At 47.8% G+C, this 17505-nt stretch overlaps 1 protein-coding gene across 6 annotated transcripts; it reads left to right on the top strand.

Annotated features, from left to right (window-relative positions):
- The first annotated feature begins 219 nt into the window (after positions 1–219).
- Positions 220–8061, top strand: TLR10 (toll like receptor 10). Of its 6 annotated transcripts, none has more exons than XR_016228269.1 (4): positions 221–345; positions 536–619; positions 4214–4309; positions 7938–8061. XR_016228269.1 is itself a non-coding variant. In XM_008275023.5 (4 exons), the coding sequence occupies exon 4, from the start codon at positions 4952–4954 to the stop codon at positions 7382–7384; it is 2433 nt and encodes an 810-aa protein (XP_008273245.3). In that variant the 5' UTR covers positions 221–345; positions 536–619; positions 4214–4309; positions 4895–4951; the 3' UTR covers positions 7385–7895.
- The last annotated feature ends 9444 nt before the right edge of the window (positions 8062–17505 follow it).

Here is a 17505-nt window from a genome sequence, read left to right as displayed (position 1 = left end):
GACCTTTCTCCCTGTCTCTCTCTCTCTCTCTCTCACTGTCTAACTCTGCCTGTCAATAAAAAAGAAAGAAAGAAAGAAAGAAAGAAAGAAAGAAAGAAAGAAAGAAAGAAAGAAAGAGAAAGAAAGAGAGAGAGAGAGAGAGAGAGAGAGAGAGAGAGAGAGAGAGAACATGAGGTGCCCTGAGATGCTGACTTTACACAACATGCAATACCACTGGTGTGCAGTAGGGGGAAGGGACTTAAGCTTCACAGACAAGCTGGACTCAGCCCATTCCTGCAGCCACTCTGATCCTGCCAAGGCAGCCTCCACACACCTGCAGCTCTACTGAAACCGGCAAGGCCTGGGGTAAGAAGAACCGGCTTTGTTTGTTGTGATGCTTATGAAAAGATTTGCTTGGGTCTTTCCTAAAGAGGAGAGAATTTGAGCCAGTACAGATGGAAGCAAAGTAAACATTCATATTTTATTATTGATTATTTTGCCTGAAGATGAACAATTAGTGACCTTGGGGTGACTTATCTGGAGAAATGTCACACAGGTGCCTGAGGTTTGGCTGTCCCTTCACTTGGTGCAGATCAAACCTGGTCAGCCCCTCTATCCACAGTGGCCCACCCCAGGCACGGTGAGTTTTCTCTGCTTTTTATTTGCCTATGGTACATATTAACAAGAAATGTATGTAACATGTTTGTCCATAAGTGTACAAAATATTTCTGCAAAATATATATTAACAACACCTGCTGGATGAGACACTTGGCTATTTAAGGTACATTTGTTGCTGCTTTACTGAGTTCAAAAGTTCTGCCTTATTATGTGCATCTAAGAGTAGGGGAGCCCTGATGGGTCTTGTACAGTGCAATAGTGGCTCAATTTCCTGCTCAGAAGTCCAGAGCAGCCAAAAAGGCTGAGCGGCTGCTGTGCAGAGGACGGCTCTCGGCATCCAGGCATCAGACTCCGACGAGAGCTTGCTCACAGACCTACGTGAACTGTTAATTAGGATGTGTGCACTTCGAGTTGATTTCGAGTCCTATGGACTTCTAACTCTTCTCACAATATGTTTACACACAGGCAAAGTCTCTAGCTCTGTGACACCTGGCAGAGGGCCCTATAGCAGCGGTGCAACTATCTGGAGATGGGCACACAGGAGGGAAGGGAGGAAGAGGCAACTACAGCAGCCGCCCAGGCCGCCCAGGACCAGGAATCAACCTGGTCCTCTTGTGCCACTCTTCATGTCGGGACTTGAGATGCCTTCAGTCTGGGTTTGGCTGCCAACCAGAGGGGAACAGAGAGCCGACAGGTTGGGGACAAAACCCGTCCCTGCTGTTCATTTACAGGGTGGCCTTGGGCTTACCCTCTGGGCTTTAGCTCTCCCATCTGTAAAACACGAATAATTAAAGCTACCATTTTGTTGGATTTTTGAGAGAACTGAATAAAATAATGAACGGAATGCCCAAAAGTTGATGTCCTATTTTTAAAATGTTTTAACAAAATGCCGTAGTGCATATTCCTCACCTGAAACATAGGACCGCTGCATTTTATTAAGAGAAGTTCAAGAAAAGTTAGTTCCTCTCTCACTAGAGTTTCAGTTAAGGTTTCGGTATTGGGCAGGTGAGTAAGAGATGGAAACTCTGACGTCTCAACCCAGGGGACTCCAGATATAGCCACGCTGCTGCATTTCCAAGCCCACAGCTCTCAGACCTAAGCTTGAAGTGGCTACAAATTAAAGTGCTCCAGGGATAACACTGGAGACAGCTTTGTTAACATATGATTATGACTGCCAGAGCCCTGATGAGGCAAGAGAAAAAAAAATCAGTAATACTGATCTTATCTCTATGAAAAATTTTGGTGTTTTGTCCAAGACAGATTTTTGCATTAACTTTGATTTTAAGAAAGTTTTCATTGACAAATTGTTTATCTTGATGATTGAGTTCCTTGGCATCCCCTTAAAGTCTGTGCCTTCCTAGCCTCACGCTGGCCTCGGCCTGATGCTTCCCTGTTATGCAGCGTGCATGGTGTTATGTGTGATGCGGCAGGCAGGGTGCTGAGTGGTTTATGTTTGTGATCTATTTTATGGCTCTGCACTGGCACTTTTTACTGATGAGAAAGAGGAACTCTTCAGAGGTTGAATAGGTGGTTCCGGTCCCACAGCCTGTGAGCAGTTAACATTGGACTTGAACGTAGGTCTATCGATCCCTGAAACCAGACTCATCTTTGTAACCATCATGCACTTCACCATAGGAGGTATTCACAACATCATTCATTCAACACGTTTTTGGAAAGCATATTAAGTACATTCTGTTCTAGGGAACAAAATGTTGGTATCATTCATTCCTTCCCACGTACACTCAACAGGCATTTACTGCCTTGTGCCAGGCGCACTCTAGGGGCAGGGGCTGTGGAGAGAACAGAGACAGATGGCTCCCCTGGCATGAGGGGCAGAGGAAAGAGCCAGCAGGCCCACAGACAAAGGCTCATCTATTAATAAGTCATTCAGAAGTAACAGTAAACTCATGGGAAATTATTTTCCATATCTAAGTAGTGCAAAAGTTAAGACTGTCCGAAACTCTATGAGTGGTTTTAAGGAAATAGAAAGAAAACGTCACTTTTAAAGTTACATATTAGATACCATGGCATAATATTTTGAGCAGTAATTATTCCTTGAGGCAACAGCTGTACACTGATTTTCTATTAGGAATATTTAGAAGGAGATGTCAAAAACTTATTCAGTATATAATAATTTGAAAATCCATAGGGAACTAAATTAAGTAAAATATGCACTTGTTTCTTCTTATAGTTTACATATTAATGCAGTGTATTTTTAGCATATATATCACTCCAAGGAGTCACTAACATCAGGGCCAAGAACAATATTACTGAAGACATCCTAAATCATTGGAAGCCATGTTTCTCTAAGTTGACATTTTTAACAAATCATGTCATTGTGGCGACCTCACCAAAATTAGTGTGTTCTTTTCCCCCAAGATATTTGAGAGCGCTTACCAGAACAGCAGTTTATGGTAGATAAGGATTATATCATCGAGGCAGATCGTTCATATTTTAAAAACTGGAATTCTCCAGGAGCACAAGGTAAGAGAATTCACACAGACACCGTGAGGACACGTGTCACCAAGGTCAGGGATGAGAGGAGTAAGATTCTGTGTGGCTTTCGTGGTATTAATGGCTACCTGGAAAACCTAGGCTCGCCGGCTCTCTCGGTCTCTCTCTCATCCTTCACGTGACAATACAATGAGAAGGCACTGTCTCTAACTCAGGACTCGAGCCCGGACATCCTGTCATCCAAGACTGTGAGAAGTCCACACTTGTTGTCTAACCCAGTCGATGGTGGTTTGGGATAGCAAACTGAACTAAGACAAAGTACTTTTGTTTGTGAGTTATTTGGGGGAAATAGCCGCATATTTTCTAAAGGTTCTTCACTTCAAGAAAAAAAAATAAACACATTTGGGAAGTTTCTAGGGAAAAGAAATCCAAATGTGAGAGAGTATCCTACGTGGCCTTCTGTTTTGATTCTGCCAATTTGGTTGTCCCCCGTGTCTGCATGCCTCTCTCTCTCTCTCTCTCTCTCTCTCTCTCTCTCTCACACACACACACACACACACACACAGCTCTAGAACAACAGGACAGCATGAGAAGTCCAGAGGCCTCTGCTCTGGGTCTCATCCAACACCGTGAAGCCTAACCCCAAACACTCAGCATTCCACATCCAGGAGCTTCCTCATCTGTAAAGTCGGAGTGACAGTACTCCTTCACGGAGCAGTGTGATTGAAAAAACAGTCTAGCCGGCGCTGCGGCTCACTAGGCTAATCCTCCGCCTTGCGGCACCGGCACACCGGGTTCTAGTCCCAGTCGGGGCGCCAGATTCTGTCCCGGTTGCCCCTCTTCCAGGCCAGCTCTCTGCTGTGGCCAGGGAGTGCAGTGGAGGATGGCCCAAGTACTTGGACCCTGCACCCCATGGGAGACCAGGAGAAGCACCTGGCTCCTGGCTTCGGATCAGTGCGGTGCGCCTGCCACAGTGGCCATTGGAGGGTGAACCAACGGCAAAGGAAGACCTTTCTCTCTGTCTCTCTCTCTCACTATCCACTCTGCCTGTCAAAAAAAAAAAAAAAAAAGAAAAGAAAAAGCTTAGTCTATGTGTCGGCATATTGAAAGCCACCCAAAAAAAATAGAATTTTTTTTTATCATTGCTATTATTAATTGGCAGTGATCCAGACTGCTTTTGTCACCAACCTCAAGACCCACGGAGGTCAAAGGACAGGAATCGTCCCACTTCTGTGTTTTGGGCCGTCCATGTTTATGGGTAAGTGTTAACTGAAAGTCAGATATTCGCTTTGGGGCCTCTGTGGGAGTACAAAAATTGAGGAAGAACTCCATGGTATTAATTCGGTGATCCACAATAGTTGGAGGTTAAAAAAAAAAACACTTTCAATTTTCTTAAAAGCTTTGGTCTATATCAAAAGGAGATGTTAGAGAAAATGTTGAATCCAACCTGGAAATATAATTTCTAAGCTGAATTGGGAGTGAGGCACTTCTCCCACCCATGAAGCTATGTTAAAAAATTTGTGAAAAATGAAATTAAAAGTTTACTATAATTTGAAAATATTTTGTAAGCCATGGATAATTTTTTCATAATATTTATCTCCATGAACTTCATTGATGGCCCCTGGCAACCTTGAATCATCTCAGGGATGGGACATGGGACATGGCACAGTAATTGGCTCAGAGCCTCTGAGACCAAGTCCAAGAAGCAGTGTGGGTTGGAACATTTTCCAATCTCTTGGTAAATACTCCCATAGTCAGATGTTGGCATGAAAAATAAAATTAAAGTCCTACAGGATTTAACAAAAGAAATGAAAAATGTAACATCATTTGCTGTTGTTCTAAGGGTTTGAACTCATCTTCATCATAAATTTGAGGGAACTGGAAAACCCTTGGAGAGACCATGAGACTTATCAGAAGCATTTACTTGTGTTGTACTATTGTGATATCAGTGGAGGGCTGGGCCCCAAAGCTGCCAGAGGAAAGAGAATTGACAACCAACCTCAGCAACTTGTCTCTGAGAAAGGTTCCCACAGACTTAGCCCCAGCCTCAACCACAGTAGATTTATCCTACAACCTCCTTTCCGAACTCCAGAATTCAGATTTTCATTCCGTCTCCAAACTGAAAATTTTGATTCTGTGCCATAATAGTCTCCAGCAACTGGATATCAAGAGCTTTGAGTTCAACAAAGAGTTACGATATTTAGATGTGTCTCACAACAGACTGAACGTCGTAACCTGGTATCCGTTGGCCAGTCTCAAACATGTAGATCTCTCCTTTAATCGTTTTGACACCATGCCCATCAGTGAGGAGACTGGCCACATGTCACAGCTGGAAACCCTGGGGCTGAGTGGGGCAAAAATCCAAAAATCGGATTTCCAGAAAATTTCTCACCTGCATCTCAATACTGTCATCTTAGGACTGAGAACCCTCTCTCATTATGAAGAAGGCAGCCTGCCCATCTTAAACACAACAAAACTTCATATTGTTCTACCGATGAACGTCAATTTTTGGGCACTCTTGTGTGATGGACTGAAGACTTCAAAAATACTAGAAATGACAAATATAGATGGCAAAAGCCAATTTGTAAGTTATGAAACTCGACACGATCTCATTTTGGAGAATGCCAAGACATCCATTCTGTTATTTAATAAAGTTGATTTGCTCTGGGATGACCTTCTCCTTGTATTCCAGTTTGTTTGGCATACTTCAGTGGAATACTTCCAAATCGAAAATGTGACTTTTGGAGGTATTGTTTATCTTGACCACGAATCCTTTGACTATACAAGCACTGTGATGAGAACTGTAAAATTGGAGCATGTTCATTTCAGAGTTTTTAATATCCCACAGGATAGAATCTACTTGCTTTTCACCAAAATGGACATAGAAAACCTGACAATATCAGATGCCCAAATGCCACACATGCTTTTCCCTAATTCTCCTACAAGGTTCCAGTATTTAAATTTTGCCAATAACATCTTAACGGATGACCTGCTTAAAAAACCTGCCCAACTGCCTGATCTGAAAACTCTCATTCTGAAGGGAAATAAACTGGAGACGCTTTCGTTGGCGAGTTGCTTTGTTAGCCTCACACCGGTAATGCACTTGGATCTGAGCCAAAATCTATTACAACATCAAAATGATGACAATTGCTCATGGCCAGACACCTTGCTTACCATGGATCTGTCGTCCAATAAATTGGCTGGCTCTGTTTTCAGGTGCTTGCCCAGAAGTATTCAAACACTCGATCTGAATAATAACAAAATTCAAACTATCCCTAAGGAGATTATCCATCTGACGTCCTTACGAGAGTTAAACATCGCATTGAATTTTCTAACTGATCTCCCTGAATGCAGTCATTTCAGAAAACTCTCAGTGCTGAACGTTGAAATGAACTTGATTCTCAGCCCCTCTCTGAATTTTTTGCAGAGCTGCCAGGAAGTTCGGACTCTAAATGTGGGGAAAAATCCATTCCAGTGTACTTGTGACTTAAGAGATTTCATTCAGCTTGGGAAACACTCAGAGGGCATGCTGCTTGGATGGTCCGACTCGTACCTCTGTGAATACCCTTTGAATCTAAAGGGCACTCAGCTAAAGGATGTTTACCTTCCCGAATTATCTTGCAACACCGCTCTGTTAATTGCCACCATTGTGGCTATTGTGCTAGTTCTGGGGATGGCTGTGGCCTTTAGCTGCCTCTGCCTGGACCTGCCCTGGTATCTCAGGATGCTAGGTCAATGGATACAAATACGTCTCAGGGTTGGGGAAGCAACCCAAGAACAACTCAGGAGAAATGTCCAGTTCCATGCCTTCATTGCATATAGTGAACGTGATTCTCTCTGGGTGAAGAGTGCATTGATCCCCAGTCTAGAGAAAGAAGATGGTTCTGTCTTGATTTGCATTTATGAGAGAAACTTTGACCCTGGCAAGAGCATGACTGAAAATATCATCGATTGCATTGAGAAAAGCTATAAATCCATCTTTATTTTGTCTCCCGACTTTGTGCAGAGTGAGTGGTGCCATTACGAAGGGATTGCCCACCATGATCTCTTCCGTGACAATTCTGATCATATAATTTTTATCTTACTGGAACCTGTCCCATTCTACTGCATTCCCACTAGGTATCAGAAGCTGAAAGATCTCATGGGAAGGAAAGCACTCTTGGAATGGCCCAAGAGTAGGCATAAGTGTAGGCTTGTTTTGGCAAACCTTCGAGCTGCTATTGATGTGAATTTATCAGATAACAGACAAGCGTGTGAACTACAGACATTCACAGGACTGAACGAACAGGCCCGAGGTTCTGCAAGCTCTCTGATAAGAACCGACTGCCTATAAACTGCGCCCTCCAGGGGAATTTGGGGACCACATACTCATTCACTGCTGCTGGCATAGACATTGGTATAACCTTATAATTGGCACTTTGGCAATATCTATTAAAATGAAAAATAATTATTCCTTTTACATCAGTTCCTGGAAGGATTTCTAAAAAGGTACCCTACAGAAATACCTGTACAAGTTTGTAAAGGTTTATGCAAAAAGATGTTCATTCCAGTATTATTTATAATCACGAAAAACTGAAAACATTCTAAATGTCCATGAAATTCAGACAAATCAATAAACTACAGTACCTTAGTGCAACAGAACACTGCATGCCACTGAAAAGAATGAGGTAGCTCTACATTTACTGGTGTGGAGAAAGTTATGTAAATATGTGTAAAATAATCTATAATTGGATTACAGGGGGCATTTGATTTCTAGAGTATGTTTTCACAATGCTAGAAGTGCTTAATATGAATCTGTATTTCTTATGTAAATACAAAATACAATAAAACTTTTTAAAGCCTACACATCCTACTCATTTTGTTTGCTTCTTCACTTCTTATCACAGGAAGAAAAGGAGTACTCCTGAATTTTGGAAAATTATACTTCTAAAACAAACATCATGTCACTTTCCTGGTTAGAAAAAATGCTGTGATTTCCTATACAATAAAGGAAGAAAATGTCACACACCTCAAGTTCTGACGCCACTTTCCTCGGAGGGCTTGGTAGCCGACGATTCTGCCCTATCGAGTTCTTGGCTCTTTCCAGAATGTTCAGTCTTCTTTCAGACTCTGGACACCACATTATGCATTGTGCTGGCCTGCGATACCTCTCCCTCCCTGGTTTGTTCAAGTTCCAAAGGTTAATTCTTGTTGGAAATCTTCCTCTAAGCAGGAAGCTCCTCAATTCTCCTTATCAGGTTGCAGGTATTTTTGTCACCAGACTAATTATGTTCTTTTACAGTTTCCATTTCTTCCTGGACTATGAATCCTCAAAGGCTAGGACATACTTATACTGCCCTTGTGGCCACAATGGTTTCCTCAGTGATCAAAGAATGCTTGTGGGTTGAAGTTGGATTAGCTAGAGGAATTAGTGGGGGCTCAACTGGCTTCAGGATAGATGATGGAATTTGTAGGAATTTTTAACAAATTCATTTGAGACACACGCACACATACACACAATGAGAGAGAGGGAGAGAGAGAGAGGGAGGGAGGGAGAATGGGCACACTCCCAACCCCTGGTTCCTTCCCCAAATGCCTGAAATGGCTAGTGGCTGGGCTGAGAACGAGGTCAGGAGCTGCAAACTCAACTCAGGTCTCCCGTGTGGGTGGCAGGAAGCTGACTACATGAGCTACTGCTTCTCAGTGTCTGCAGTAGCAGGAAGCTGGAGTCAGGAGCCAGAGTCAGGGATTAAACCCAGATACTCCGATATAGGACATGTTAACGGACATATTCCAGAGGGTGGGACTGGGAAGCACAGTGCGAGACACTGGGGAAGAAGAGCAGGAATAGTTTAACCTCAGGCAAGAAGTCAGAAAATCCAGAATGGAAGGATTCCTGAGCCAGCCCAAGTCGCGTGAAATTGCCAATATTTGCTTGCACTTGACCTACAAAGACATCAATTTTCCCCTTGTCCAACTGAACACATGTCCTAAGAGGTTCAAAGTGGATTCTCCCTCTGCTTTTATTTCCTTGTAGTCTGCACTCCCATGAATTCCTCGTGATTATTATGCTCAACAGGACCAGCCTGAGAGAACAGGGAGACAGCCAGGCACCTGACCAGAGCCAGGTTGCGCTAGCATTGGCCGTGGCTAGAGCTGAGGAGTGAGAACTTAGAAGTCTCGGTTGCGCTCTCTGCTGAGCCCACGATCTGTTTGGCAGAAGGGGAAAACCAAGGAGATCAGAGTGGTGAGGGTCTTTCCCGCGCAGAGCCACGGAGAGGAAGGTGGTTCATGGCTTCTGGGGCAGGGAGCCAGGTTCTACTCAGGGCTTGTAAATCATGGGTGGACCTCGTATTCTGAGCTCGGCTTCCCTCCTGGTGCGCTGTGCCCTTGGACCCCGAGCCCTCTGCAGCCCTCCTGGAAGGGTGACTTGAGGGAGGGCATCCTGCAGGTCCCATGGTGGTGGGGGGGGCACAACCAGCAGCTCCTGGGTTAGGAGGTGATCTCTGCCTTAGCAGCCAGCTGCTGGGACACTGCCTGGGACCCCTTCACAGACAAGGGCCCAGGAAGCTGCTGGGGGTGGGGGGAGACCCTGTCTTCCAGGGGTCTCAAGACAAAGGTGCAGCCAAAGGTAGGATTATGTGGGGTCCGGGCTACTGAGGCTGGGGTGGAGGGGCTCCTGGCCAGTGCCATGCCAGACATCAGCCTCACGTGTGCCTCTGTATAATGGGACACCTTGTCTCCAGAACGTGCCTCACCCAAGCTGCTCATGGGTAACCACTCTAACTGGGCACGCATGTCCAACCATCAGGGTGAAGGATTTGAATGAAAATGGAGCAGGTGCTAAGCCCGCTCACATTTTCCCACGACATGTCAATATTCCCACCGCCCTCTGGATCTCTGCTCCAGCCTTACTGGCCCAGTCGAACAGGGAGGCACTTCTTTGCCTCTCTCCTTGTTTCTAGTTTGCCCTTAGCGTTGGCCACCTCGTGAAGTCCAATGTCACTTTTCTGTTTCTTCAGTTAGAACTGACACTGTCTCGGAGCCACGCTTCTGTGCTCACGGGGATTGTCGGCATCCCTGCCACAGCCGTGCCGGGCTCACAGTCACTCCCCACATGCTCTCTGCAGAGAACGGTTTTCTGTGGACCCTTTGTCGATTGGGCTTGGCTCTGCTCTGCTGAAGTCCAGCAGAGCTTCTGCCACCATGGCTGCCTGTGCCAGGGTCATTTCCTGTTGTTATAAACCAAGGGTAGGGGCCGGAGCTGTGGCAGAGCAGGTAAAGTCACCACCTGCAGTGCTGGCATCCCATATGGGTGCTGGTTCGAGTCCTGGCTGCTCCACTTCTGATCCATCTCCCTGCTAATGGCCTGGGAAGGCAGTAGAAGATGGCCCAAGTTTTTGGGCCCCTGCACCCACATGGGAGACCCAGAAGAAGCCCATGACTCCTGACTTCAGATCAGCTCAGCTTCGCCATTGCAGCCATTTTGGGAGTGAACCAGCAGATAGATGACCTCATTCTCTCTCTCTGCCTCTGCCTCTCTGTAACTCTTCCAAATAAATAAATAAATCTTAAAAAAAAAAAAAAAAGTAAAGCAAGGGTACAGATTTTACTCCTCGGAGCATGCTTCTCACCTGCCTTAAATCTATTTTTGGCTGATGCTTTCTGGACACTGCCATCATTGCCCTGTTGGCCCCTACTGCCCCCCACCCCCACCCACACACTCACATCTTGTTTTTTTGGGAGCTGCCTGATCAGAAGACTTACTGTGGGCAGCCCTTGAACGATCTTGGAGCCTGCAGATTGCACGACTCACCACAAATGAGCTTGTATGGCTTCCCTGCCCCGACCACCAGCCTCTGTGCAAGAGACGGGCAGTACTGGGCCCACAAAGCCTTGGCCGTGACCTGTACCCAGCACTTTGGATGGCCCTCCTATATATCTGTGAGTCCTTCTCGGGGCCTGGCACTGTGCTCCTGAACACCGGTCCAGGCCCAGATACATATGAACCCCCATTTTCACTGTTCTCCTTCAAGGTGCCGCCTGACCTTCAATGGCAAACGTGGGGTCAACGGTCAACGTGGGGTCCCGAGGAGCTCTGGCACTCATACCTTTGAGGTCCTCTCAGACACTAGTGGTTGGGCCCTCATTTGAGGCAGGTGGCTGGCAAGCAGCCCACTCCTGGTGGCCCAGGCAGTGTGGGATCACCCCAGGTGGAACACGTGCCCCATGTGGACATGATGATTTGGGTGACTGTCACATTAAACACAAGGCTGTGTTCAGGGCTGTGGACGACTGAACGTTCACCCCCAAGCCTTGGGCTTGAGTCGCTGGTACAGGTCCCTGTCCCTCTGGGTTTTGGCTGCGGAGCTGCCTCCTGTCTATTACAACACCTGTGGATGGCAGGCATGGTGGTAGGGCCCCTGGGACAGGTGACACTATTCCTGCAGGTGCTGGGCTGTGTGCTGCCAGGCAGACCTTGGAGGATGGCTTTCCAGACCAAACACCAATAGACTGTCCCATCATGGGCCTCTCTTGCCTGCTGCGCATGCGGCCACATCATGCTCTCCCGGGCCCTGCCGTACACTGGCCCTGACCAGGAAGGCTACTTCTCCTAGGGGCGGGCTACTCTTCTCTCTCCTTGCAGAGACATCTTCACCAGCGCTCGCTCCTGCTGTTGGTGGCTTGTGGAAGGCAGGAGTGCGGTCAGCAATGAAAGGGCTCCCGTTCCAGGACTGCAGTGAGCGCCACCTCAACAGGCCCAGAGGAGGCACGACTGGAAGATGCTGTATCGCCACTAGCAAATTCTGAAAGGTGGGGCCGGTGCTGTGGCATAGCGGGTAAAGCTGCTGCCTGCAGTGCCGGCATCCCATATGGGCACCGGTTCAAGTCCCGGCTCCTCTAATTCTGATCCAGATCTCTGCTATGGCCTGGGAAAGCAGTGGAAGATGGCCTAAGTCTTTGGGTCCCCGCACGCATGTGGGAGACCCAGAGGAAGCTCCTGGCTCCTGGCTTCAGATCAACCCAGCTCCAGCCATTGTGACCATCTGGGAGTGAACCAGTAGATGGAAGACCTCTCTCTTTCTCTCTGTATCTTCCTCTCTCTTTGTAACTCTGCCTTTTAAATAAATTGTAAAAAGTCCTTAAAAACAAATTCTGGGCCGGCGCCGTGGCTCACTAGGCTAATCCTCCGCCTAGCGGCGCCGGCACACCGGGTTCTAGTCCCGGTCGGGGCGCCGGATTCTGTCCCGGTTGCCCCTCTTCCAGGCCAGCCCTCTGCTGTGGCCAGGGAGTGCAGTGGAGGATGGCCCAGGTGCTTGGGCCCTGCACCCCATGGGGAGACCAGGAAAAGCACCTGGCTCCTGGCTCCTGCCATCGGATCAGCGCGGTGCGCCGGCCGCAGCGCGCCGGCCGCGGCGGCCATTGGAGGGTGAACCAACGGCAAAAGGAAGACCTTTCTCTCTGTCTCTCTCTCTCTCTCACTATCCACTCTGCCTGTCAAAAAAAAAAAAAAAAAAAAAATTCTGAAAGGTAAGCTCAACAGGCCCAGAAAACAAACAGGGGGCTCCTGTTCTCCTGCGTGCTCTAGGGAAGACACGCATGAATGAGCCTCATCTTCATTGCGACAGCTTAGAGAGTCACTGGGCGCCAGAGGGGGTGGACGGCGCAGTAAACATGTAACCAGCACTGTAGCCATGCTACAGAACCTCAGAGACAAGAGACTCGACACGGTTTCACATAAGTAGGTTCTGAACAACTGTGCCCCAGGGGGAGAAATGCACCCAGCAGTAACAGTACACTGGACAATAAGATGCACAAAAGAAATGGCTCTTGGAGTTGAACTTGGACTCTACAAAGAAGTGTCACATGTTCTGATGGGACAATAAACAACACATAAAGCCAGCACCACAGCTCACTAGGCTAATCCTCCGCCTGCGGCGCCGGCACCCCGGGTTCTAGTCCCAGTTGGGGTGCCGGATTCTGTCCCGGTTGCTCCTCTTCCAGGCCAGCTCTCTGCTGTGGCCCGGGAGGGCAGTGGAGGATGGCCCAAGTGCTTGGGCCCTGCACCCCATGGGAGACCAGGAAAGCACCCGGCTCCTGGCTTCAGATCAGCGTGGTGCGCCAGCCGTAGTAACCATTTGGGGGGTGAACCAACAGAAGGAAGACCTTTCTCTCTCTCTCTAACTCTGCCTGTCAAAAAAATAAAAAAAAAATAAATAAACAACGCATAATTTACTGCTCTGCCAATCTCTGTGGATCCATCACTAGGGCTCACATGGGTCCATATATTCTGGAACACATTTAAAAAATCTATTCACTTACATAGACAGGTGCTCTGCACTGTCAAAATCTAACAAATCTGTACCCGGTCCCTCCACCCCCGAGAGGCAGTCTTAAGAAGGGAAATAGATAAAGGGTCATCGAAAAGGTCACAGCGGGCCGGCGCCGCGGCTCACTAGGCTAATCCTCCGCCTAGCGGCGCCGGCACACCGGGTTCTAGTCCCGGTCGGGGCGCCGGATTCTGTCCCGGTTGCCCCTCTTCCAGGCCAGCCCTCTGCTGTGGCCAGGGAGTGCAGTGGAGGATGGCCCAGGTGCTTGGGCCCTGCACCCCATGGGAGACCAGGAAAAGCACCTGGCTCCTGGCTCCTGCCATCGGATCAGCGCGGTGTGCCGGCCGCATGCGCGCCGGCCGCGGCGGCCATTGGAGGGTGAACCAACGGCAAAGGAAGACCTTTCTCTCTGTCTCTCTCTCTCACTGTCCACTCTGCCTGTCAAAAAAAAAAAAAAAAAAAAAAAAAAAAAAAAAAAAAGAAAAGGTCACAGCATAGGTTCATTACCTTTTAATTCCATCCTCACTTCCGGAAGCCCCTTGCACTGCCTGCGTCTCTGGTGATGATGGCGTGTTTGGGTGGCAGAGCAAGTCGCTGGCAGCGGGCCACTTTTTATCTCCATGCTGATGGATGATGCACGGAATTCAGTGCCGAGACCTACTGCTCTCACAGATCGGAACAGGCACGTCCTAATGCCATAATGTTAATGTTAATGTTTTTTTTTTGTTTTGGCATTTCTTATTTTATGTCATGATGGTCAGAAGTGGTTAAGTTGCTGCCTAGGATACCGGCATCCCATCTTGGAGCTCCTGGTTCAACTCCCGCCTCCTCTGCTTCCAATCCAGTTTCCCACTAATGTTCACCCTGGGAGGCAGCAGATGATGGCCCAAGTACTTGGGTCCCTAACACCCATGTGGGAGACCAAGATGTATTTCCAGGCTCTTGGCATCAGCCAGGCATAGCCCTAACTGTTGTGGGCATTTGGGAGTGAGCCAACAGATGGAAGATCTCTCTGCCTTTCAAACAAAATGAAAATAAATACAAATTTAAAAAATAAAGTACCACATTTTTAGGTTCTGTTCTCTGTGTGGAAGAAGTTAGATCCTTAATGGTATCTGGGAAGTTTCTTTCTTTTTTTTTTTTTTTATTTAAAATGCAGAGTTACAGAGAGACAGAGAGAAATGTCTTCCATCCTCTGGTTCACTCCCCATATGGCCACAATGGCCAGAGCTGGGCCCATCCAAAGCCAGGAGCTTCTTCCAGGTCTCCCACATGCGTGCAGGGGCCCAAGCACCTGAGCCATCTTGCACTGCCTTCCCAGACTGTAGCAGAAAGCTGGATCAGAAGAGGAACAGCCAGGACAAACCGGTACCTACATGGGATGCTTAGCCCCTCTGCCCACTATGCCGCAGCTCCAACCCTAGGAATTTCTAAGCTTAAGCTTAAGGACTTTGTCTTTCCTGGCACAGTACCTTTGGCCCTGGGGGAAAAAATAGACCAGAGGAAGATGGTGCAAGACCCTGTAAGGCCAGATTAGCTCTGCTGTTCCGACAGGACCAACCCTTTCATTTGCTTCTTGGACCCACAGCTCCAGGGAGATCCAGAGATCCACCGGCTCTCACCCTCCTGCTGGTTCTTTGATCCCTGGGGAAAGAGCTGAATCAGTGCACATGATACTATTGCTGGTGCCCTGGCCCTGTGCTTCACAATGTCACTTGGCGTGTACCAGCCACGGTTCCAAGGCTATTGCAAGTTATACTTGCTAAACCGTATAGGCCAATGAGTGTAATTTTATCATTATTCCCATTTAACAGATAGAGTGCCCAACTGAGAGTGAAGGTTTCATAGCTGATAAGAGACAGGGACCCGAGGCAGTCTGATCAGAGTCTGTTTCCACAGCAATTCTGTTACACCCCCTCCCAGGAGCTTGGTAACTCTACTCTTGATTTCTTTCAAACGAGGCATACTCAGAAAGTTCATGGACAAGTCATATAATGAGAAAACTATGTACAGATTTCCAAGAGTTTTTGCACCAGAGGACAGTGGAGTGGTATGGTAGGTTAAGCCACCACCTGCGACACCAGCATCCCATATGGGCACCAGTTGGAGTCCCAGCTGGTCCACTTCTGATCCAGTTCCCTGCTGATGTGCCTGGGAAAGCAGTGGAGGATGACCCAAGTGCTTGGGCCCACCTGGGAGACCCAGATGGAGTTCTAAGCTCCTGGCTTTGGCCGGTCCAGCTGAGGCTGTTGCAGCCATTTGGGGAGTGAGCCAGCAGATGGAAGACCTCCCTCCTTCCCTCCAACTCTGCCTTTCAAATAAATAAATAAATCTTTAAAAAAAATTTTTTTTGCACCAAAATAGACTTTAACTCCACTTTACAACACAAACTTTTTGAAGTTCCCTGTTATTTGTAGTCACCCTGGAAACACTTGTTCCTGCAAACACTTATTCTCGGGTGGCGGTGTCTGGTTACATAAGAGCAATTCTCATCACGTATGAAGAGTATAACCCAAATGCCACCAGTCCTTGCTGGCCGAGGCTGCAAAGAAGGCACAGCAACATCAGCGACCCCACTTCTTGTTGTCACTCACAGTCCCCACGAGAGTCCCAGGAGCCTCACGAGTGCTCCACAGCACACTGTCAGCTGTTTTCTCCAGTGGTGCAGCCATGGTTGACTGCATTCCCGCCACAGGTGGCTACACCTGGAGACTTCCAAGGTCCTTGTGAATCTCTTATCATTGACATTGCTCAGTGGAGGTGCCTTGTAGATGATGCTAGTGTCCATGCTGAGGGTGCCTCCTCCCAATAACCCCCAGTCCATCATCCTTGAGATGAGGAGTCGCACTGGTTCAGTGTCTCCCTCTTCCAAACCCTGTGTTAGCTTCTCAGCATCCCATGGATGCCCATGTGATGCTGGGTGTCAGAGCCTCAGCACGGAGGCTCTCAGAGATCCATCTGTTCAGCACTTGCTCCCCTCCTGCAAACCCATCCACCGGGCGGGAGGCTGACACAGCAGCCTGCTCCTTCCGCTGAGCTTGCTCCTCTAACCTCTGCCTCCCGACCCCCTGAGTACTCCTCCCTCCCCCTACCTAAGCCACCAATCCGTGCACATAGAGGAAGGGGGCTGAGCCCAGGGAAAAGTCACCTTTTCATTTCTGGCTGGGCATCGCTAAGGATACCCTGCTACATATTTTAGCCAAACTGGATAGGCAGGTATGTCCCATAAAGCTGCCTAGGAGAGGGTTAGGTCAGAGCCTTAGAGAAAACTTAGAGCCAACATGTCCCAGAGCAGGAAGCCAGATAAGCTTTAAACTGAACAGATAGGATAGACAAAAACGGTTTAGATGTAATTTTGGTTTTACTTTTTAATCCTGTCTCAAAATTCAGATTTAGGCCCCCCAAAAAAAGGAAAAAAAATGACATAAGAGGATCATTAACAAGGAAAAGCCAAATCTAAAAAATGAAAGTAGCAGGGTGGACGTTTGGCACAGCAGTACGGACGCTGCCTGGGATGCCCCCTCCCCGTGTTAGAGTGGCGGCTCTGCTGCTGTCTCCAGCTTCCTACTAACGCACACCTGGCAGGCGGTGAGTGAAGACCCCAGGACTTGGGTCCCTGCCACCCACACGGGAGACCTGAACAGAGTTCCTGGCTCTTGACTTTGGCCTGGCCCAGCCCTGGCTATTGTGGGGCACCTGGAGGACTGAGCCAGTAGTTGGGAGAGCTCTGTCTCTCTGCCTTTCAAAGAAATAAAAATTTTAAAAATAAATAAATAAAAGTGCTAAGGGAAAAGAAAGAGCAGGCACTCTCGTGCAGCTTCTGATTTTGTACAATGTGACCGCTTTACCGCCAGGGTTGCTGAGAAGTCAGGCGCCCCACAGAGGGTTAGAAGTGGTTTCACTTCAGGAATTGCTCCTGAACAAGCCCTTCTCACTTGCGAAAGCAGAAGTTCATGGCATGAAAATAGACCTCACTGTGCATGCAAGAGCAACGCCATCAGCAAAGTGCCTCTTCCTGTTGCCACACTTCTTCAAATCGGAGCGTGGCCCTCTCCCACCCTTCTCTATGGGATCTATTGCAAAGCTCGGCTTGGCTTGGGGGAAGCTGCGGAGTGCTTGCTGGAATATTTGTGGCCACTTCTTG

This window comes from Oryctolagus cuniculus, chromosome 2 (genome assembly GCF_051225735.1).
Source record: "Oryctolagus cuniculus isolate XC-2025 breed Fujian yellow rabbit chromosome 2, ASM5122573v1, whole genome shotgun sequence".
Lineage (NCBI taxonomy): Eukaryota > Metazoa > Chordata > Mammalia > Lagomorpha > Leporidae > Oryctolagus > Oryctolagus cuniculus.
The sequence above is the reverse complement of the archived record's forward strand: the minus strand, read 5'-3'. Positions and strand labels throughout refer to the sequence as shown.

Coding starts and splice junctions, on each gene's coding strand:
- TLR10 (XM_002709387.6), top strand. CDS start 4,952: ATGAGACTTATCAGAAGCATTTACTTGTGTTGTACTATTGTGATATCA.